Source organism: Poecilia formosa, unplaced genomic scaffold (genome assembly GCF_000485575.1).
Source record: "Poecilia formosa unplaced genomic scaffold, Poecilia_formosa-5.1.2 Scaffold296, whole genome shotgun sequence".
In the NCBI taxonomy this organism is placed as follows: domain Eukaryota; kingdom Metazoa; phylum Chordata; class Actinopteri; order Cyprinodontiformes; family Poeciliidae; genus Poecilia; species Poecilia formosa.
Genome location: NW_006800235.1, coordinates 412,730 through 435,385, shown reverse-complemented (window position 1 = coordinate 435,385; position 22,656 = coordinate 412,730). Strand labels below are relative to the sequence as shown.

At 38.9% G+C, this 22,656-nt stretch overlaps 1 protein-coding gene across 5 annotated transcripts in view; it reads left to right on the top strand.

Annotated features, from left to right (window-relative positions):
• nckap1 (NCK-associated protein 1) overlaps nucleotides 1-22,656 on the top strand; it is a 54,022-nt gene that overhangs the window by 25,053 nt on the left and 6,313 nt on the right. For 2 of the 5 annotated variants that reach the window (XM_007572169.2, XM_016681841.1), the window contains 28 exons: nucleotides 793-885; nucleotides 2,277-2,333; nucleotides 2,433-2,575; nucleotides 2,697-2,787; nucleotides 2,990-3,127; nucleotides 3,287-3,335; nucleotides 6,866-7,022; nucleotides 7,125-7,181; nucleotides 7,685-7,781; nucleotides 8,323-8,429; nucleotides 8,571-8,703; nucleotides 8,828-8,909; nucleotides 10,192-10,250; nucleotides 10,373-10,518; nucleotides 10,619-10,751; nucleotides 11,471-11,590; nucleotides 12,352-12,491; nucleotides 12,660-12,791; nucleotides 13,758-13,976; nucleotides 15,234-15,364; nucleotides 15,485-15,582; nucleotides 16,102-16,195; nucleotides 16,826-16,908; nucleotides 17,080-17,160; nucleotides 17,243-17,336; nucleotides 17,416-17,532; nucleotides 19,307-19,416; nucleotides 19,577-19,666. In XM_007572169.2, the coding sequence (XP_007572231.1) occupies nucleotides 793-885; nucleotides 2,277-2,333; nucleotides 2,433-2,575; nucleotides 2,697-2,787; nucleotides 2,990-3,127; nucleotides 3,287-3,335; nucleotides 6,866-7,022; nucleotides 7,125-7,181; nucleotides 7,685-7,781; nucleotides 8,323-8,429; nucleotides 8,571-8,703; nucleotides 8,828-8,909; nucleotides 10,192-10,250; nucleotides 10,373-10,518; nucleotides 10,619-10,751; nucleotides 11,471-11,590; nucleotides 12,352-12,491; nucleotides 12,660-12,791; nucleotides 13,758-13,976; nucleotides 15,234-15,364; nucleotides 15,485-15,582; nucleotides 16,102-16,195; nucleotides 16,826-16,908; nucleotides 17,080-17,160; nucleotides 17,243-17,336; nucleotides 17,416-17,532; nucleotides 19,307-19,416; nucleotides 19,577-19,666 (3,051 nt within the window). Of the gene's footprint in view, nucleotides 1-792; nucleotides 886-2,276; nucleotides 2,334-2,432; nucleotides 2,576-2,696; nucleotides 2,788-2,989; nucleotides 3,128-3,286; nucleotides 3,336-6,865; nucleotides 7,023-7,124; nucleotides 7,182-7,684; nucleotides 7,782-8,322; nucleotides 8,430-8,570; nucleotides 8,704-8,827; nucleotides 8,910-10,191; nucleotides 10,251-10,372; nucleotides 10,519-10,618; nucleotides 10,752-11,470; nucleotides 11,591-12,351; nucleotides 12,492-12,659; nucleotides 12,792-13,757; nucleotides 13,977-15,233; nucleotides 15,365-15,484; nucleotides 15,583-16,101; nucleotides 16,196-16,825; nucleotides 16,909-17,079; nucleotides 17,161-17,242; nucleotides 17,337-17,415; nucleotides 17,533-19,306; nucleotides 19,417-19,576; nucleotides 19,794-22,656 lie in introns of those variants that run through there. The other 3 variants (XM_007572168.2, XM_016681839.1, XM_016681840.1) reach the window with 2 other exon arrangements.

Here is a 22,656-nt window from a genome sequence, read left to right as displayed (position 1 = left end):
CATATTCATAACTGTTGTAACTTGTTCCACTTTAGTTGATGTAAAAGAAATTGTTAATGAGTCTGTTATTAAATCATTTGACCGTGTAATAAAACTTAGTGTAATCTTTATTTTGTGTCCTACTTGCTTTGCTTTATTTCAGGGAGTGGAAATATTAATCATTGTTTTGTTAAAGCTTTTGCTAGTGTAATAATTAAATCATTATGACTATTATTATGACAAATTTATGTTAGATCATGATTTCTTGGTTAATGACAAGTTGTCATAACGAAGACATTTCAAACAATGTCAACTTTGTATTAAAAGTGTCATTATTTACCTAATGACGCTTTATGACAACAGTCATAACTATTCATGAAGACTTATTGATGTTCATGACAGGTGTTATGTCATGTTTATGACAGTGTCATGACAGTCTTATTCAACCCCCTTCAAATAAAGTGTTACCAAGAGTTTTATAGACCAAATCAGTGAATGGCCTAGACAATGGCCAAAGTGTGTTGACTGGTACTAAAGCTTCTCAAATGCCCCTCACTCACAAAAAAATATTGTAGGATTATATTTAACATTGTTGCCTAAAACTCTTGTTTAAATGCCGTGAAGGTTATAGTATTTTTTTTACTCACGGTTATTGTTCTGTGAGAATCTCAGATGGTGTATGCCGAGCCTTGAATGTAATATGCTTACAAAAAACTGTTGTTCATGCAGAAAGATGATTTTCCCAGTAAGCAAAGTAGGCATAAAAATCTAGACAATATCGCAAATTCACGTTCTTTCTCGTGTTTTTCACAGCAACAGCTGGCTCAGCTGCAGAAGGAGAAGTCTGAGATCCTCAAGAACTTGGCTCTCTACTATTTTACCTTTGTGGACGTCATGGAATTCAAGGTAAGAAAAAACAAGCAACCATCCACGGTTACTTGAGACTCTGACTCGTCTGAAAACACTTATAACCATTTTAATCGTTCAAGCTTTAAATATACTTGAATATGTATGAATACACACTTTGGAAACCATCTTGGCACTACTGCAGAGGTTAATATTTAAGTCTTTGTAATATTTACTCTTGGGGGTAACGTCCAATCAGCCCAAAGGAAAATGAATGCTACTCTTTGTTTCATTGCTTTGCAAACCCCAGCCAATAGCATTGCGCTAAGGTATTTTCTTCGGACGTTTTAGATATGATCTATGAAAATAAACGTGACTAAACAAATTTTCAGCAGTTAATATGGAGATACATGGTCAGTTTTATTCCAACATCTCCCTACTTCCAAAAACAAGATGTTTTCCAGATAAACTTGCTGCCTCACCCTGTCATCACTGTAGCTGCGTTTCCATTAACCAAAAACATTGCAAATTGCACAGTGGTGCAGTAGGTAGAACTGTTGCTTTGCAGCAAGAAGGCCCTGGGTTTGATTCCTGGCTCTGGGTCTTTCTGTAGTTTGCATGTTCTCCCTGTGCATGCGTGATTTCTCTCTGGGTACTCCGGCTTCCTCCCACAGTCCAAAAACATGACTGTCAGGTTAATTGGTCTCTAAAATTCTCCCTAGGTGTGAGTGTGTGTGTGTATGGTTGTGTGTCCTGTCTGTCTCTGTGTTGCTCTGCGATGGACTGGTGACCTGTCCAGGTTGACCCTGCCTCTTTCCTGAAACATTAGCTGGAGATGGACACCAGCACCCCTCCCGACCCCACTAAGGGGAGGGAGGGATGGATGGATGTTGTGGAATTCCAAAAATAAATTTGGTTAATGGAAACCCGGTAGTTTCAGATAAACTCTCTTCTTTTGATTAAAAAGTTTTTTGCGCTACAATGTTGAGTTGATTTTTTGTTGGCCGTATCGAAATGTGATCCAGCCAGATGTTACTACTGGCTGGAAAGATGAAGAAGACCATAGAAATATTAGGAGGATGATGGCGCGGTATGTTTTTAAACTACTTATCACGTGAACAAACTAATTCACGAGTGATTATAATGTAATGGAGATGCTGCCATTAAAAAAAATTGTTTTTTCATCATCAACAGAATATCAACAACGTTTTGTGCTAATTTATAATTGAAATGCAGCTACTGTCTCAAAAAGAAGATTATTGCCATTGGTGGATAGGATGTGGCAGTGTTGCATAGGAGCAACATTTAATGGGAACTAAACAGGCTTTCCAACATTATAAAGGTTGTTGCTCAAAAGCACTGTTAAAACACATAGATAACCTTCCACCACTGCTTAATTTATATCAACTAATATAAAAAAATTAACCAGCATTTTTCCTGCATATCAACAGGACCATGTGTGTGAGCTGCTGAACACAATCGATGCCTGCCAAGTCTTCTTTGACATTGTAAGCAGTTGTTTCGATTAATGTCCTAAAAAGATGCCTTTCTATACTTTCAAAGCTATTTGTCACATCTGTTTTACTCTTTGTGATTTTGTTTGTCAGACTGTGAATTTTGACCTGACCAAGAACTACCTGGACCTGGTGGTGACATACACTACTCTGATGATAATCCTCTCCCGCATAGAGGAGAGAAAGGCCATCATTGGACTGTACAACTACGCCCACGAGATGACCCACGGAGCCAGGTGACCGGCACCGGGAATAACGACACAGCGCATTAGAGAACTGATTCCAAGCGCCCAGTTCTAATAAACCCAAATGGAGGTTATTATCTCCGTGGTAACTGAAGCTGTTTGTGTGTTTCAGTGACAGAGAATACCCCAGGCTGGGTCAGATGATCGTCGACTATGAGAACCCTTTGAAGAAGATGATGGAGGAGTTTGTTCCACATGGAAAGGTATCAAATCTGCTCTTATACAGTATAATAATTCTATCTAATAATATATGATGGAAAATGTAGATTTTATTGCCGGCCAAATAAGTGGTTTCCTGAATTTGTTGGATGATTTTGACATGTGCATGCATTGTATGTCACAGTTCAAGTTTGGATTTGTTAAATGTGGTACTGTTCCCTTCCTGTCTTGTCTCTTTCCTTGCAGTCGCTGTCGGATGCGTTGATCAGCCTTCAGATGGTCTATCCAAGGAGGAATCTGTCTGCCGACCAGTGGAGGAACGCCCAGCTGCTCTCTCTAATCTCTGCTCCCTCCACAATGCTCAACCCTGCTCAATCAGACACTGTTAGTACTCAAACAATTCAAGATTTGTTTTGTGAAGACATATTTTTGTAACATTTAATAAGCTTTGGCAAAAATATATTGGGCTTTTTTTGGTCATAAACTGAACATTTATACAAAGAGTACGACAAAAAAAATCTTTGGCTTTCTCTCCATCTTTAGATGCCTTGTGAATATCTGTCATTGGACGCAATGGAGAAGTGGATTGTGTGTAAGTACTGTAGAAACATTACATACTGAATATGTCTGTTAGCAAATATATTTTCTCACATTTGTAGGTTAAAAAATCTTATTAAAAGTTTAGATAAAGAAAAAATACACTACACTCTCAATTATTATGTTCCCAGATATTTTAGAACTTGGGGGCCATTCCTTGAACATATGAGGAGTTTCATCAGTGTTATTCACAGACACTGGCAGCTTTGCTCCACCTCTCTAGCCCTGTTCTTTTACTGCTAGTTTGAACTGATGGAGCTTGGCCTACCAGTTTGTGCACATGTGAGTTGGTATGAAAGCTTTGATGCTTTCATATTGTCATTAATTTTGCAATATTAATTACAGTTGGGCAGTTGGAATCTGTTTGCAGCTGTTATTGTCGCATTGACTCATCAATGGACGTAGAAGATCCCAGTGTTGTAAACGTCAGTTTACACTGACTGGTCTTGGAGGACTGCATGTAAAATGTATCCTGATGACTGTCCTGACGGCTGCTATGTCGACAATAATTTTTTGAAAACATTAAATATTTATTTAAAAAAGGTATCGATACCGAAAATTTACCAGACACTAAAACAACCATGCCAGGACAGTAGGTGGCGTTATGTCAACAAAAGTAGAGATTCACTTGGTGACCGGTAGTTGACTGAAATCAACAATTTTCTGCTCAACTGATTCTATTTTTGGAAAATCTAAGCACTACCAGTGCACTAGCAAAAGTGTGACTTCCACACCGAAAAATATAGAAGTCATTACTAAATGAAGTAGACTGAAAATGTAAGGAACCTTGTTAGCTTGTGTTCCACAGAGCCCTGTTAGCTGTGATCTCAACCTGCTACAATCAAAGGATACTCTTCTGTGCATACTGCTTTTTTCCTTGCTTCTCTGTTTTGTGCTTTTTCACTTTCTGTCATCTTATACTCAGATTTTCAAGTACGCATGACCTCACTTTTATCAAATTGACAAAAGTGAAATTAACCATGATCTGACTGGTTTATTTCACATTTTTTAAGACACAAGAACAGCTGTTTGTATTACAGCAAACAAGCTGTCAGCCTCTGTCTGTTATGGAACATGCTGAAATTTAGAGAATATACACCAGGGGTGAAAGTAGGGGGGTACGGTGGGGTACTGCGTTCCCCTAAAAGATTTAGCGGGGCTACGCAGTACCTGCAAGAGAGGGGAGCGGCTGTTTGCTGTAAAAAATCAATGGATTCACTGTGCAGCCGTGAGTGATTAGGTTTTCAAGAACAATCTAAAACATGGCTTCATTAGTTAATAAACAGCTTTTTTCCCCATTTCATATTGTTTCTGAACTATTCTTTGTTAGAGCAGCGATGCAACATGTCGATAGCGGAAGATTTTGAGTCGATCTCGGGATTAGGTGACAAACTGAACGCCGCCAGGAAGCTGAGACCAGGTCCTCCTCTGATTGGCTTATCAAAACGTTCAGAACTTTATGAAACAACAACAAAAAGTCAACAAAACGTGCTCAAATTAATGACCCAACAACAATAATAATCTCAGTAATTATCATTTCAACAAGGTGTTGCGCAATACTGTGCGTTTCGGTTCCATTACCAAAATAACGAGCAGAGCAGGAGTTTAAAATGAACTAATCAGCCACCGCTGTGTTCATGGAGGCTAATTAATGATCGCAAAATAAATATCAAATCTGAAAACCTGATATCATAACGGACTGAATGTTTTTAACGTAATCTGTGCTGGGCTCAAGGAGCGAGCGGTTCGCACGGCAACGGGTGTGCTTAAACGACAAAGAGAGAGAGAATAAAAAAAAGTGGTTTAGAGTTGATCACCTGTTCAGGTTGTTTTACCTTTGTTTACCTTTGCTGTGGCTCATCACAGCCTGTAATTTCTGAACGTTCAACAAGACAAACTTGGACTAATTATCTCGTTAGTCTGTGAGTATACGTCATTCACAACAAACATCAAACACAGTAAATATGTTTCATTAAGTATTTAACAAACAAATGGCTTCTACCACGATAATTATGTGAAATTAAATACATTTTCTAATTAAAGAAATAGTTTTATTACTCTGGCATCTTGTTTTGAGCTCAGAGTCTGAGAGGCTTTTCCTCTATTAAACTATTTTTTTTGCTTATTTAGTGGAAATATTGATGTTGATACTTTCTCCAAAATAATAACCTTTTTCAACCTTTATAGCTCCAGTGTTGAAAATGAGGCTCTAACATTCACAAATGACAGTGAAATAAAATCCAGTCCAACATCTGGTTTGAGGTGATTCCTCTGGATCCTGTTGGAGGAAAAATATCCCAACTTCAGAAGATGAGCTTTAACCTAACAGAGCTCTGAGGTTCCTCCTGTCAGTGTGAGAGTCAGGGTGAGGAGGAGCCATGTTAGGAAGAGAAGTGGAAGCTGCAGGATCTTCAGAACAAACAGGTCATGATGCTGGGCTGCTGATTATCCCTCTGTCTGGACACAGGATCAATAGAACCAGTTTAAAAGCTACAATGAATGGTTATATGCCAGACATGGAAAACTGGGATGCACTCCATGCCATGAAGTTCAGAGTTTAGGCCTCATGGCATCTCATGGTGTCAACATTGCAGCCAGTAGACTGAAGGAGATACAGCTTTATATTGTAGCAATTCAAGAGCTAATTAAAAAAATTAATCAGCACAGAAACTCCAAAGCACACAAAGAAATATATATATACTTTTGTCATAGTACCCCCAAGAATTTAAAACTACTTTCACCCCTGATATACACAGAGACTGATGTTTAGTAGCAACAGTGGTTATCATGTTTCTTGCTAGTGTAAGGTACTATAGACTGTTATTGGGGCCAAAATTAACACTAGTGTGCACCCAGAGATGTTTATGTGATTATTGCAGGAAACTATATCTATTTTGAAACTGGCTACTGATCTGATGATTATTGTTGGCCTTTCACCAGTAACTGAGCTGCTGGCACTGGCAAATGAGAAGAAGACTACTCTGTTGCGTTAGCATTGGAGAGGCTAGTGGTTAGCATTTTTAAGCTGGTAAATCCTACTCCTTCTGCTGTCCATTAGCTTGACTAGGTTGGGGTTTGCATTAGAGAGGTTAACAACTAGCATGCTTAGCTTGGTCACCCACTGGATTAACCATACCTTTTCAAGAAAAATGTAAACAGAATGACCTTACAGCAGCAACTCAGGAAATAAAAAAGTTTTGAACTGGAAGTTTTGAACTAATTCTGACAGAGAAATGGAAATTGGCTGCTCAAAGCCACACAAAAATCTAAGATAAGAAACCAGTGGCAAATCTCTAATCGTTGCATGTCTGGTCAGAATGTCTTTACCAATAACCTTAGGTCAATTTTTGTTTGAGATCTTGGGATAATTTCTCTTAATTTCTTAGCACACAGCTTCTGGAAATGGAAAAACCAAATCAAATGACGTTTGATCACCACTGGTGTTTGCCTAAAACAGGGGAGAGGGGCAAACACAGCCAATTAAAAGTCCAAGTAACTCAACCTCCCTCTCTGTTCTCCCTGCAGTCGGCTTTATCCTGTGCCACGCCGCGCTGAACAGCGACGCAGCCGCCCTGTCTCTATGGAAACTGGCCCTGCAAAGCTCCACCTGCCTCTGTCTGTTTAGGGACGAAGTCTTCCACATCCACAAGGCCGCAGAAGACCTGTTCGTCAACATCAGAGGGTAGGATCGCCGCCACGTGACAAATATTTCCAAAGTTTCAAACTCTTGCAGCGACAAAAGGAGTAGGAAAATTTTTGATTCCTTCGTTTTGCTTTTCGACAGGTATAACAAACGCATCAACGACATCAGAGAGTGCAAAGAACAGGCGCTGTCTCATGCGTAAGTGAAGCTATAATCCTGTTAGGATTCCTTTCATCATATCTTAGCTGAAACTTTAAGCATACAAAATCTTACATTTTAGTTTTATTTTCTCCCTCCCACGGTCTACATTTTCTGTATTATTAATTTATATTCTTGTTCTCTTTATGGCTTTGCTGTTTTTTTTTTCCAAACCTGTCATTTCAGCTTCTCTTCCTCCCTGCTGAGTCTTCTTGAGGGAGTCTAACTCTCAGACATCACCTTCTTTTACCCTGTTTTATCCTCCCTTCTTTGTCTCATCACAGCTTTTATCCTTATTACTTCTGCCATGTTTCCCTTTCATCTCCACTCTCATTGTTCTGCCGCCGCTCATCCTCTGCTTCCTTTCTCTCCTCTTCGGGATTGTCCTGAAAGTGTCAAAAATGCCGTTTTAATCACGCCTCTTGTGTTCAGAGTGCCGCTCTGACAGCCTCCGTGTGTGTGTGTGTGTGTGTGTGTGTGTGTGTGTGTGTCTGTTTTTGCAGAGGCTCCATGCACAGAGAGAGGCGTAAGTTTCTCCGATCGGCTCTGAAGGAGCTGGCGACTGTTTTAGCCGACCAGCCTGGACTTCTAGGCCCAAAGGTAGCATCACATACCTGATAGTTCAGTTGACTCTGTTTGATTGGGGAACAAAGTTGTCACATTTTCAGCTGCTGTGGTTCTCTTTCCCAGTGCACTGTTTTTACATAATTTAAAAACATTCGGTTACAATGTAATTTTTAGCACCAAAGACGGTGCTTATAGAGCCAATGTTAACTCTAACAATCACATTTAGTTGCTCGTTTCTTCAGTTTTTAAGGTTAGGGTTACATCAACATGTGAAAAGCTCAGGCCTTTCCGTTGGGCTCAGCATCAGTAGAGTGAAGGGCAGATCTGTTTAACTTTTGGATTATCAGATTAATAATTGGATTGGATTTAAATCAGTTGGTAAGCATTTCAGATATTTAAAACAAAAACAAATCAATAATTATTGATATTGGCCGATATGAATCGCTTATATCGTGATGTGTTTTTCAGCCGGATACACTCAGACTCCCTTGTTTTGCTTGGTTAATATTTTTTTGGAGTATTTTCTGATGGGTTCCTGTTCCCTCCCTGAGTCTCTGTGGTCTGGATCCTCTAGGCGTTATTCGTGTTCATGGCACTGTCGTTCGCCCGAGATGAAATCATCTGGCTGCTACGACACGCAGACAACATCCAGAAAAAAAGCACTGACGATTTCATAGACAAGTATGCACACCGATTAACCATACACACACACCCACACACCTACATGCACACACACACGCACGCACATACAGTTTACTCTCTGTACAGCTGGTTAGCTGCTGTTTTTCTTCCAGGCCTGATGAGTTTCGGTATATTTTTCAGACACATTGCAGAGCTGATCTTCTACATGGAGGAGCTCAGAGCTCACGTCAGGAAGTATGGCCCTGTGATGCAGCGATACTACGTCCAGTACCTGTCTGGGTTCGACGCTGTGGTTCTCAATGAGATGGTGCAGGTAGGGAGAAAATGTTGGCTGATAACTAGCTGCTTCCTTATATTCACATGTTTAGCAGTCAGTCGGTGTTTTCTGGTAAACATTTGTTCTTACTTCACTTCTCTGTCTGGGTTTTATTAAACAGAACCTGTCTGTTTGTCCAGAGGATGAATCTATAATCATGTCTTCATTTGTTAACACCATGACCTCTCTGAGCGTCAAACAAGGTAAGATAGTGAAGTCATCTAATTGAATGTGAGCTTATTAGAGTCATATTTGATGTACCACCAACACTAGAGATGAGCAACATAAATATAAGTTATGATAAATTGATATATTACATTTACAATAAAACTGACAAAAGGTCTTTGGAATTCATTGCTATCTTTTATTGGGAACAGATTTTGTTGTTAGGGCTGTATGATGTTCATTTACAAAAGGTCCCACAAGCACAAAAAACCTCTCTCAAAATTAAGACTTGCACATTACCAAACAGGCTAGTTCAGTTTGTTTTGTATTAAGTGGATAATAGCATCCATCTCTCCGAATTCAAGGAAATTCACACAAAATCAACAGCTCCTTGCATTTGTTTTACGCTAATGCATAATTGTGAATTGATTACAAATTTTCTGCAAAAATAGTCAAAAACATTGGGTTTAATTTAAGTGATGCTAACTCCCACCTGCAGGTGGTGGTATTTCTACCTTCTACTACAACGCTGCCTTAGTCTTGTTGTTGTCTTAGACTCAACAGCTCATTTTTTTACAACATGTTAGTCCAAGTCACTTCAGCTGGAGGCAAGAAGGAATTCAAGATATCAACACAGACTCTGTCATTCATTTGGCTCACACACTGAGAGAAATGAAGTGGCTGCTGCAGCTCATTATTATGAGTGAAGATGCAGGAAAACATTCAGAAACAACCACTATTGATTAACTGAACAACTTAACTATCACCAGCAGATGTTTGGTATGAAGAGGAATTAAACAATAAAACATCTTCTGAACCACGAAACTTTATGTTCACATAACACCATCTTCCACCTCGATTGGCTCGTTGCCTGAGCTATCTGTTGTCAAAACTGCTGTGCGGTTCTTCCTTCCTATAAAGCCAAGATTCCATTTGTCTTAATGTGTTTTCAATGAGATTTATTTTATTGTTGTTGTTAGTTTTTTGTTGGCCGATTAGCAATTTTGTCTCCTTTCATTCATGACTCACCCATTTGTTCTTTTTTTTTATTTCCTTATCTGATGTTTTGTTGGAACCATAAGATAATCGAGGTCTGTGCTTTCATTTGCCACATCATCTTTGAAATGTTTTAAAAGATTTTCGAGTCGCTTAAATTAGTTTTAAATTGTCTTTTGTACATGAAAACAATGAAAAATCTCCTCTACAAACTAAGTCTGGTGGGTTTTTTAGATGACAATTTCTACAACTGTGAAACAGAGCTCAGCTTTTAAAGGGATGGTGGATCTATTTTTGAGTAAATAACCATTTGTTGCCTTCCAGTGGAAGATGGAGACGTGTTTGACTTCAGGGGGATGAGACTGGACTGGTTCAGACTGCAGGTAAAAACAACCCAGAAAAGACTTTTCTACTTTGGGTTTGGGATTTGTTTCTGTTTGCTTTCCTGGGCCTTCTACGCACTTTGTTTCATTTCCTGTCTCTTCCTGTCTCTCTCCCCTCCCAGGCGTACACCAGTGTTTCTAAAGCTAGCCTTGGTATAGCCGACCACAAGGAGCTCGGCAAGATGATGAACACCATCATCTTCCACACCAAGATGGTCGACTCTCTGGTGGAGATGCTGGTGGAGACGTCAGACTTATCCATCTTCTGGTGAGACACCAAACCTGACAAAAAGTTCTTTTGATGATTAAAATTATTTTACTTATAACCATCCCTTACTTTTAAAAAAAAATTATTACTATGTGTGCAGTTTCTACAGCCGTGCATTTGAAAAAATGTTCCAGCAGTGCTTGGAGCTTCCCTCCCAAAGCCGCCACTCCATCTGCTTCCCTCTGCTTTGCGCACACTTCATGTCCTGCACACACGAACTCTGTCCTGAAGAGGTGAGAGAGCTGACAACCTGGGGTTTATTGGTGAAAATGTTTAAAAATGATCATTTTATGAGAGCAGCATCCAAACCTTAGAGTTTTATTTGTAGAAATTAGGCATACACCAATCCACTTTTTTCTCTTCTAGTACCACTAACGGTTTAGTATCAGCTGATACCAGTCTGGTACAGAAAAACAACTGAATTGAATTAAAACACAGATATAAATGAACTGAATTACACATTTATTTGACAACTCTGCTTCAGTACAGAACACCTAAATACACCAACAGCTTCACAAGCTTGGTCAAACATGTAAAATCGATTTTAATTTGTTTAGTCAGAGCAATTAGGAGTATAACAGCAATGTAAAATAAATACTAAAGCATGATGTTTCTCAGAGCACATAACATAGAATTAGACTGAATAGATCTGTCCTTATGGAGCGGACACATTGTATCAGATAAATGACCTAGAAGTTTTATAAATATCAGGAGTGATACAGATATTAATATTGGTTAGGTTCATGTCTAGTAAAAACAGTTGGAAACAATTCACCTCAGCATGAGGTAGCATGAGCTACTTTGTTTTGTTTTACCACATAAAATGAGAATATTGTTTTTGTAATGAGAAAAAAATTGATAAAAAGGCATAGCAGGGATGCATACCTTTGCATAGTAGAAATCAACCTGCTTTTCCATGAACTTCAGGTAAGAGTTTGTTATTTTTTTCCAGCGTCACCACATAGGGGACCGAAGCCTGTCGTTGTGCAACATGTTCCTGGATGAGATGGCCAAGCAGGCCAGAAACCTGATCACCGACATCTGCACAGAGCAGTGTACGCTCAGCGACCAGGTGGGAACACTTCAGCCACTGCGGAAACACTTCTGTTTGCCATCTCTCCCAGAGAGCGATAAGATCAGTGTCTAACACAGCGTCTAATAATTTACCCTGCAGCGGTTTGTGGACCTGAAAGAGGAAGCTGTTGCTCTCGGTGCAATTTAATGGTTCCAAAATTAGGAAACAGAGTTGATTATTAAACCCTGATTGACTCATTTGGGCCAAATAACCAGATCTGACAGATGCAGTTTTTCAATATAAATGATAGCAAAGCTACCATTTGCAGAAAAAGGTTCTTTTGTGTTTGTTTATCAAGTGTCTTCAATCATGATGACTTACCATTTTTTTCTGTTTTTTAGAAACTTCACAGCAGAAAAGTATAGACAGGAAATGTCAGAGCTAAGCTTCCCTTTATGTAGTGAAGCTTGCTAGTTTTACTTTTTTTGTTTTTTCTGTATTTAGCAGAAATACAGAAAGGAGTTAGGGTTAGTTAGCATTAGCATGACTAATGTTTATGATTAGCTTTTTAGGATTAGTGCAACTAACATTTTAGCTAGCAGTGCCCACTGATAGATAGCAAAGCAGGTGATTGTATTTCTCAACATTTTAAAGTGAGGATTGTCTGAATTTCTAACGTCTGTCAGTTTTAATCAGGCCTGCTTGGCCTTCCGGTTCTGAAGCAGATGGTGCATTAATATTGAAGTGGCAACATTTCAAGCATAGCACCAGTAATGTCTTGTCTGGTTTTTGACTCTTTGTTCCTTTTCTTCTGTCAGCTGCTGCCCAAACACTGTGCTAAAACCATCAGCCAGGCTGTGAACAAGAAGAGCAAGAAGGCAACAGGAAAGAAGGGGGAGCCAGAGAGGGAAAAACCTGGAGTGGAGAGCATGAGGAAGAACCGGCTAATGGTCACCAAGTCAGTGCCAAAACCAGCTACTATTCATCTACCGAACTGTCTTGCTTTTTATGTTATTTACAGTCCAGTTTTTTTATTATGTCACGCTTTGGCCAATAACCCTTAATTTGACTTTAATATAATCAATAATGATTGTTTTTGACTTCCTGCTTTTCTTTATTTTTCCAGTCTGGATAAACTCCATACAGCTCTATCAGAGCTCTGCTTCTCCATCAACTACGTCCCCAACCTGGTGGTGTGGGAGCACACGTTCACACCCAGAGAGTACCTCACCTCGCACCTGGAGATCCGATTCACAAAGTAAAACTGCTACACACGTACACACACTCACACAAACACAAACAAACCGTAAAGAAGTTGTTACTTTTGTCCAGTTTAGAGTTTCTGAGCCTGCAGCCTATTTACAAAGTCTAAATACAGTCAAGAAAAGCAACTTTATGTGGTTTTAAGTTTAATTGCAACCTTGGATGGATTAAAACTGAACCTAAATGTTGATATTAAAGCAAAATGTTGACATTCCTGTGTGTGAACACTGTTGCTGCCAATACATCTGGGAGAGCTTATAAGGTTACTTCCAAACCCCCAAAAAGTCCACCATTCAGACTTAGAGGGTTTTTACAACTGGAAAATATTTGAGATGGATGAAATTTTTGCTGCCGACTTTAAATAATAATAAAAATAAGTTTAATAAAAATAAGTTGTAATAATAATATACATAATTAGGATGAAACTTTAGTTTTATAAAAATCAATTTCTACAAAAACAGGAACATAATTAAATGAATACAAAAATAATTGAATTATTTATGAAATGGACCAAGAAATACATAAACTGTTAATCACTTCATGATTCCTATTGCTGCAGGAGTCTTGCATGTCTAGGGGCGGGGCTAACGCTGATCTGTTGAACTCAAATATGTCATTGGCTGCCATGATTTTCACTTTGCCTTTTAAATAAATATTTAAATATTTAATTAAACAGGTATTTATTTCATGTTGCATTAGATTAATGATTTAATGATGTATCTATTTGTCACTTTTAACCCTACATATAAGTTTAATAAGACTTCAGTGAAAATGTTTAGTTATGATGTTTAGTGCTTGGAAAAATTCAGTAAATTGTAAAAACATGAATTTCTCCTTGATTAATAAAGAAGTGTGAATGATTGCTTTTTATATCGCTTGAAAGAAAGAGAAAACAGAATAAACATTGGAATAAAGCATCATTTTGACCTCTAACCAATCCACTTGTCTGTTCTGCTTGCAGGTCTATAGTTGGGATGACCATGTACAACCAGGCCACTCAGGAGATCGCCAAGCCCAGCGAGCTGCTGACCAGCGTCCGGGCTTACATGACGGTGCTGCAGTCCATAGAGAATTACGTCACCATCGACATCACCCGAGTTTTCAACAATGTCCTCTTGCAGCAAACGCAGCACCTGGACAGTCATGGGGAGCCCACCATCACCAGCTTATACACAAACTGGTGTGTTGGATTATAGATCAGAGTCAGTTTAGCAACCTTAAGTCATCAACATGTCAACTCCCACCTCCATCAGGATCCCAAACTTTAAAAGTGGACATGTCATGGTTTTAAATCCCTCCTTTTCACATGTAAATCATTCTTTTATGGTCTATATAAAGTAGAACTGCAATGCCTTGGTCTGAAATCTGAAGGCCCTCATTCACCTGTTCTGAGGTGAATTTTAGAGCAACTCGTTTTGCTGTGGTCTTTATTAATGTGAATGAGACCTTTCACGTTCTCCAGGTCGCAGTGTCCCACTCCACTCCGTTCTTCCATTTTTGTTTATTAAAGATGTCAACAATCCAAAGTCTGATCCAGAGCAGGAGAGTGAAGACGACGATCCTGCAGAACGTGCTTCCCAATGGTGTTATTAATGTATTTACACCCTCACCACCCATACCAAATACCTGGAGCATGTCAGATACTTATTAAAATATTAATGCTACCACAACATGAATGAAGTAAATAAAGCCTCGACAAAAATAAGGGCAAAACTGCTGCGAAGAGAAAAAAAAAATAGTGAATTCACAAAACTGATTATCCAGAAGCCAAGACCTCATTTAACAGTTCCAGAGCAAATATGGTGGTGGAGAAGAAAACATAATAGGGAAAAGAGAAAAATGAACAAACTGAAAAATATAACCTAAAAAGAATATAAAGATATCTACATAGTACCGGGAGAGAATACATTTCAATTATTTGCACTATTAGACACTCAAAATGTACAAAAAAAAAAATGTTAAGGGCTAAAAAAGCGGATTTTCCATAATGGCGCAAAACCTTTTTCTCTGCTGGTTGTCAAGGTTACATCTCAGCAAATTATGATGGAGTTTTAGGGCCGTGCTAAGAAAATGTGAAAAAATCAAATTCCAAGAATAAAATCAAAGTATTACGAATTCAACTTCGTTCTTATTAGTTGTAATATTATGACTTTATTCTTGTGTTATTTTGACTTTGTTCACTCATTCTTATAACTTTAATCTTGTTTTATTACGACCCAATTATCGTATTTTTAATACTATCATATTTTTCTGGCTTTATTTTAGTACGACATCATGCTCTTAATATTGTAACTTTGTTTTCTTAATTTTATTTATTTATTTATTTATTTTTTGTATGGCCCTGTATGCCATCATAGTAAATAAACATAGCTTTATGCTTTATTATTATTCTGTTTAAGTGAAGCGAGAACTGAACTTCTGTTCTGCGTCCATGCAGGTACTTGGAAACTTTGCTCCGTCAGGTCAGTAACGGACACATCGCCTACTTCCCCGCCATGAAGGCCTTCGTCAACCTGCCTACCGAGAACGAACTCACGTTCAATGCCGAGGAATACTCTGACATCTCTGGTACCCTCATGCTTTCCATCTAACATCTGGCTGTTTGTGTTCTTCATGTGTTCATACGTAGAGAAGAGGGTAAGCATGAATGGGAATGAACTCGTATGTTTTTTTTACTGTGTTGTTCAGAGATGCGTTCTCTCTCGGAGTTGTTGGGGCCGTACGGGATGAAGTTTCTCAGCGAGAGTCTGATGTGGCACATCTCATCACAGGTTGCCGAGTTAAAGGTAATACAAATCACAGAAGCTACTTTTCAAGATTGAAATGTATTTGTTTCAGACATTCATCAGTTTTAAACCCACATTATGTCTCTGAATGTTCAATGTAAAACACAGTGAGGTATCCCATGCAGGTTACTTTGAACTTTAAGAAGTTGCCATTTCCTACTCTATATAACGAATGATGATCGGTTGAGTTGAGGAATCTCCTTGTTGAGTTTTTTTGCACTCAATACTGACCAACCCTAAGCAGCTTTAAATAGTCTCTTCTTTAAAATCCATGCCACTTATTTCCTTCCTTCAGTTACTTTTTTAACTGGATACGTCATGTTTTTAAAACCTTCTTTTTCACATTTAAATCATTAATTTATGATTTTATAAGGTGGAACTGTATTTCTTTGGAAATCAACACCCTAATCAGAAACTGGGTTCAGTCAGAGACTCAAAATCCAATCATTTAAAAATGTTTTGATCCAGTACATCCTTACATAAGCTGTTGTTATTCTGTCTCTGTTATCTTGTTTGTAGAAACTGGTGGTGGAAAACATGGAGGTGTTGACCCAGATGAGAACGAGCTTTGACAAACCGGACCACATGGCTGCACTGTTCAAGAAACTCACTTGTAAGCACAGACATATGGACATGTTAACCTCACAGTTAGAGCTCCAAGATGATTGCTGGGGTTTCCACTCATCGTACTTACTAAAGAAATGTTAGATTTCTTTAGTAATATGAACAACGATGTTCATATTTGAACACCGCTGTTGTTGTTGGTTGTTGATTTGCTAAACACCTACTTTACTGATGATCTGTTATAGAGTTTGATGTGTAGGTCTCCTTTTTTAATTGAATCAAAACACCAAATTCCACAGCACAATCTACATGTTAAGGTTGTCAAAGTCAAGCTAGCATAAATAACCTGCTTCCCTCCCCCTTGCAATTTTTTTTTTAACTAAAACTTTTCACTGACCTGTGAATGTTATCACAGACCTTGTTATCGAGTTGTGCTAGTGTTGAAGCAAAGCATCCATTGTTCTTTACATATCATTTAAGACTTTGTGCTAAAGTTAAAACTAATGGTAGTTATCGTCAGTGAGCAGTATTTTGCCCATCATGTTGATTCTTACCAGATTAAATCATCCGATGTCTTGTTTCTAGATATTTGTACTTTGAATCTTTGAAATGCATCATCGAGTAACATTTGCTTCACCTCTTTAGTGTGTTCACGTTCAGTGATTTTTATGTTCTGTAGCTGTGGACAGCGTTCTGAAGAGGATGACCATCATTGGTGTAATTTTATCCTTCCGCTCTCTTGCACAGGAAGCTTTGAGAGATGTAAGACTCACATACACATACGCACGCCACGCGCGTGCACACACACACATGCACGCACACACACACACACATGCACGCACACACACACACACACACACACACACACACACATACCTTTAGAACCACGGCGTCGATGTGAGACGAATACAGATAGATCTTTCCTCCTTTCAGGTGTTGTCTTGCCACATTCCTTTCCTGGTCAGTTCGGTGGAGGATTTCAAGGACCACATCCCCCGAGAGACTGACATGAAGGTTGAACACATTCACACTCAAAGTAACACCATCATGTCTTCCTCCTCTCATGCTGATGTGAGTTAATGTTTCCTGTCACCAGGTGGCCATGAATGTCTACGAGCTGTCCTCTGCTGCCGGTTTACCCTGCGAGATTGACCCAGCCCTGGTGGTGGCGCTGTCCTCCCAGAAGAGCGGTAAGTTGGAAACACACTCGACATGTCAGCACAAGCTCAGCCTGTTTTCTAACAACATGGTTTGGTTGATGCTGGGCAGAGAACATCAGTCCAGAGGAGGAGTATAAAATCGCCTGTCTGCTGATGGTGTTTGTGGCCGTTTCCTTGCCGACCCTTGCCAGCAACGTGATGTCACAGTACAGCCCTGCCATCGAAGGTGAGTCACTGAGTTGTTAGGTTGCTTGTGACCATTTTTTCAACGGAAAGGAGTTGATATTATATAAATAAAAAAACATAAAAGCAGTGGACCCAGTATTCTACCCTACGGGACTCCCATGGACCATAACATACAACTGATCGTGATGTAAAGCTTCCATATTTCACAACCTGAAATCTATCAGTTAAATAGGAAGAAATTGTCTAATGCAGAAAATAAACGAGATATAGTGTTTTCAAACTAGCATGGACCACACATTTCAGATAAAAAAGATGCCTTCCCTCTGAGCTGGAGGTTTAAACTTTGAAATTCTATGCCTCTTCTATGCCTCTGGTGGTGCAGACCCACCAGAGGTCTGCACCACCAGACCAGTGTCGTAACATGTTCTAGCGGAGGGGTGCCCAAAGTCGGTCCTCGAGGGCCGGCATCTTGCATGTTTTATTTCTCTCCCTGGTGGTAGGAACAACCATTTCAGTATGTCAGTGTTCTTCTTAGGCCTCTAATGACCCATCCTTTGATCCAGGTGCGTTAAACCAGGGAGAGAACTAAAACATGCAGGATGCCGGCCCTCCAGGACAGTCTTTGGACACCTCTGATGTAGCGAATGTAACATTCAGAACATGTAGTGAATGTTCTGAATGTTACATTCGCTACATCAGAACATATGCAGCAAATATGTTTCCATCTCCACTTTACCTCATTAACTGTTTTTCGCAAAGCCAAAAACTAACTCAGCCGAGTGTAACATCTTTTATGGAAAATTAAGGAAGTTATTTTGAATTCTGCAATGTCCATCAACCGTTTCTAATGCGATACTGCAAAATGCACATGAAAAACCGTGTAATTCTTTTTAAGATGTGAAAAAAATCAAACTATTTTAAGTTTAACGGGCTCGACGTTGAATTTTCATTGTCTTTCAAATAGTTGATATTTTTAAGATCCAAATTACTCACATTTACTCTAAAAATGTCAAATTTTTCCATTACCAGTATATTATTTTGAGACTGTGAATGTTTTCCCCTCCCGCTTACTTTTGAGATTTTTTTAAATGCCAATTACAAAAATAAGTAATAATAAACTTTACAGTTCACGGCAGTTTACAGCCTAAAAGCAGAAATGAGCAGCATTTACCATAATCTCGGCATTTAACAGTTTTAATGGCAAATAAGACTCACCATCTTTTAAATGCCTTTTTCCCCCAATTAGCTTGTTTATTCAGTTTGATATATTAAATCTTGTGCATTTCAATAAAAGCACCAATGAAGTGAAAGTCAACTGAACATTTTCCCCAGTCCAGTCCTTCTGTTGTAGCTAAATGAGGCTTTTGATAAGCTATCAAAGACATTTGTCACTCAGAGGATGAATTATGAAGACGTCGCCTCCTAACAACCTTGAAATGAAAGGCTGGCCTGTTAATAAGGGCCTTCTAAAGAGGATAATAAGTTATCAGAGGCTCGGCTCTGGTTGGTATGCAGACCGCGTCTCGACCAACAATTGGTTTCGCCGCCACCATTTCTTTGTACACAGCCTCATTACCGCTGTGTTAACCATCCTGCGAGTTCACAATTCCACCCTGGCGATTCCCATTTCACATTTATCTGTTATCTCCATTAAACATACATAAAAATCCATAGTTTTTAATCTGCTCTGTCAGTTCCACATGAAGCTTTTGTCAGGTCTGGAAGTCAAACTCTTGAGCTGTTTTGATGGATTTCAATTTAAAAAAGAAAAAAGAAAACTCCTGGTAACACTTTGTATTTGCTGCCCCCTACAGGCCACTGCAACAACATCCACTGTTTGGCCAAAGCCATTAATCAGATCGCTGCGGCTCTCTTCACCATCCACAAGGGAAGCATAGAGGACCGTTTGAAGGAGTTCCTGGCTGTAAGACAGAGAAATTATTTGATTTTAGTTTTAATGCTGTCTTTTAGGCTGGAAAAAGGATTTAAAAAATAGTATTTGTGTTGATTTATTTTTAGCAGATCTCTGTTCCAAATGTTTCATGAAGCTACAAAAAAATGTGTGTCTGTGTCTATATGTGCAGCTGGCCTCGTCCAGCCTCCTGAAGATCGGCCAGGAGACGGACAAGATGACCACACGAAACAGAGAGTCTGTCTACCTGCTGCTGGACATGGTGAGGGGACGCTGAAGACAGGAGACTGGACAGACGGGCTCCTTCATTTTAGGCTGCTAGTGAATTATTTTAACTGCTCTTTTTGCACTGGGAAGTGATTATATTAAAATTTTTATTTAAACAAGAATTATTTGCAATTTTGAAGTGGATTTTTTCTAATTGGCACAAAGTTAAACATACAGTCTAAAACATGTATGTGTATTTAATGTGGTGTTTAAAAATTCTAGAAAATTTGAACTTAAAATGAGCTGCATAGATCATTAAAAGAAGCTGAATTTTATATCTTGTTAAAATAAGAAACTTTTTTCTTATCAAGATATAAAAATATATTCCTCTGACAAATTACGACTTCTTAAAAATCCGTAATGAGGCTCTCAAGGAGCCTCCTTCTTGTCACTCTGTTTTGTCTAGACAACACTCAAAATATTCCAGAAATGTTGCTGTTTGACTGCTACATAAAATAGCAACATCTTCTTGTTTCTTATTTAAACAAGAAAAGATTTGGATTTTAACAAGAGAATAAATATCATTGTAAAAAAAGAGTTTTCTCAATTTAACAAGTTTGGTTTCTCATTTTAACAAAAAACTGCTTCTGAATTTATGACCAACAGTTGATGGTAGTTTATCTTTTAGAAAAAGACTATTTAGTTGTAAAAGTATCTGGAATACTTTTACCACCCGTTAAACTGTTTGGTCAAAATGATAAGAAATGTTTGAGAAAAGTAAAAGTGAGATGTTCAAACCTAGGAAAACTGTAAAGTCTGACAATAAAATAATTGATTTAAATGAACTTGACCAACTCTGTGGAATCATGCAACCAATTCCTGTTTTTAAATAAAAGTCAAGGGCCTTAAATAAATCATTAAAACATGTTTATATAAATATATATAAAAAGAGTGACGTGCAGTGAGGTTCATTGCTGGTGAGGCACTGACTTACGACTAAGGGTGCGTTCACACTGCACCGTGAAGTGACCCAATTCCGATTTTTTTGCCTGGGCCGTTCACACAGCCACACATATGCGACCTGTATGTGTTCTGCAGTCTGAACGGGCAAACGACCTGAAAGTGTCCTGCATGCGCAGTAGAGGGCGCAATAGCGTCAGCGTTCTAAGTGTTCTGCCAACCGCCATAAAAAGAAGAAGTGCTCATTGTTTGCGGAAGTAAACATGGAGGCTAACGGTGGAGCTTAGCTTACATATTTGAAGTTGTTGTCCAACCGGAGCAGCATATTAACAACTTAATCCTCATTGTAGTCCGTCATAGTTGTTGTTTTTCTTCCCGCTTGTGCGTATCAGGAAGCAGAATAGTGAGATTTGTTGAGTATCAGTGACGTTCAGTTTGGATGAATGCGACCTGGACGTTAGTCGCATTTACGTATCGGATACATATCGGATATGGGTCACATTCGAAAAAGAATCCGACCTGTGCTGTTCACACTGCCGTGAAAAGATCGGATACAGGTCACATTACATCAAAACAAATCGGAATTGGGTCACTTCAGGCTGCAGTGTGAACGCACCCTTATATAGACACCATATGTTATTGGACATATAGAAATTTCGCACAAGCAACAACGCTGAGGGGCAAAAAGACTAACCTTTTACATGTCATCCGTAGCCGCGTTAACTCAGTTAAACTTAGAAATGTAGGTATTAATTTCGTGCTATGATCCACAGCAAAGGGAAAGAGCAAGAAAGTTCTTTCTCGCTCTGTATCCGCCAAGCTACACGCAGACTCGTTGCCATAGTAACTGACAACAATGCCACTTCGTGTTTTAGGATTTAACACCAAAAAAACATTAAAGAATTTTGCACACAGAACAGAACATCCAGTCTGTTGTTGTAGTACGTTTTAGGCTTAATGTTTTATTAATAAATAATTGCCGTGGTAGATTAGCTACCGCTTCTACTTTACTGAATTATTTAGACATACAAACTGTAGCCCACAAAACGCACATTTCATTAAAAAACTAAACAAAAACATCTTATTGCTGCCTTATCTTTACTTATCAATGAAATCCATGCACCACTGATTCTGCACAAAATTATCCGTTCATCCAAAAGCCAAGTCTATCCTCAGCATGTCTTTTCTATTCCGTTTAAAAATCATCAAACTGTCTTTCAGCAAAACTTTCAGCTTCGGTGTTAGTTAGGGTCGCCACCCGTCCCGTAAAATACGGAACCGTCCCGTAATTGGCTGTTAAATGTAGCGTATCGTATTGAACAGATACGGAACGCGATTTGTTCCGTATTCTACGAATGTGGGTGTGTAATAATCAAGAAGTGGTCCCCGAGTACTTTAATAAATAATTAAAGTACCCTACTATAGTAGGCTGCCCTAGTCATTGTTTGACTCACGGTATTGGTGTTGCGATATTGTGCCCAACTGTTTTCTGGGTAACACACTGACACGGTGCCACCGCAGCAACCCCCCTCGGCTTTACATAATAAGGGACTGGTCTCTTATTTTGATTTCTGAAAGACTTCTTTATGTTCATGACAGGTGTTATGTCATGTTTATGACAGTGTCATGTCAGTCTTATGCACACCCCTTCAAATGAAGTGTTACCAAATGTTTTTTAGCCATTTTATTGCTGGCGTACAGACAAGACGAACATGCTCTCATAGAATGGCAGCCGGTGCAGTTAGCGAGAGGTTGCGCAATCCCAGGTGAGGCTCAGCTCGCTGCTGCCTCACCGGCTTTGCTTCTGAGCATTTAAATGGGAAAATGCGAAAAACTAATCAGAATTAGTTAAGCTAAGTAAAAAATAGGTACTTCATAGTACAAACCACAGGGCGAAAATAGCAATATAAATTATTTTATTATTGTATATTATTTTTTCATGATGGCAGGCGAGGTTCTGCCTCCCCTGACCGCACGTCACTGATATATATATATATTTTGTAGAGGTGTGCCAATCGATTGGTCATCGATCATAATCGGGCCGATTTTCGTGAAAAAGTGCATGATCGGTGATCGGCGATCATT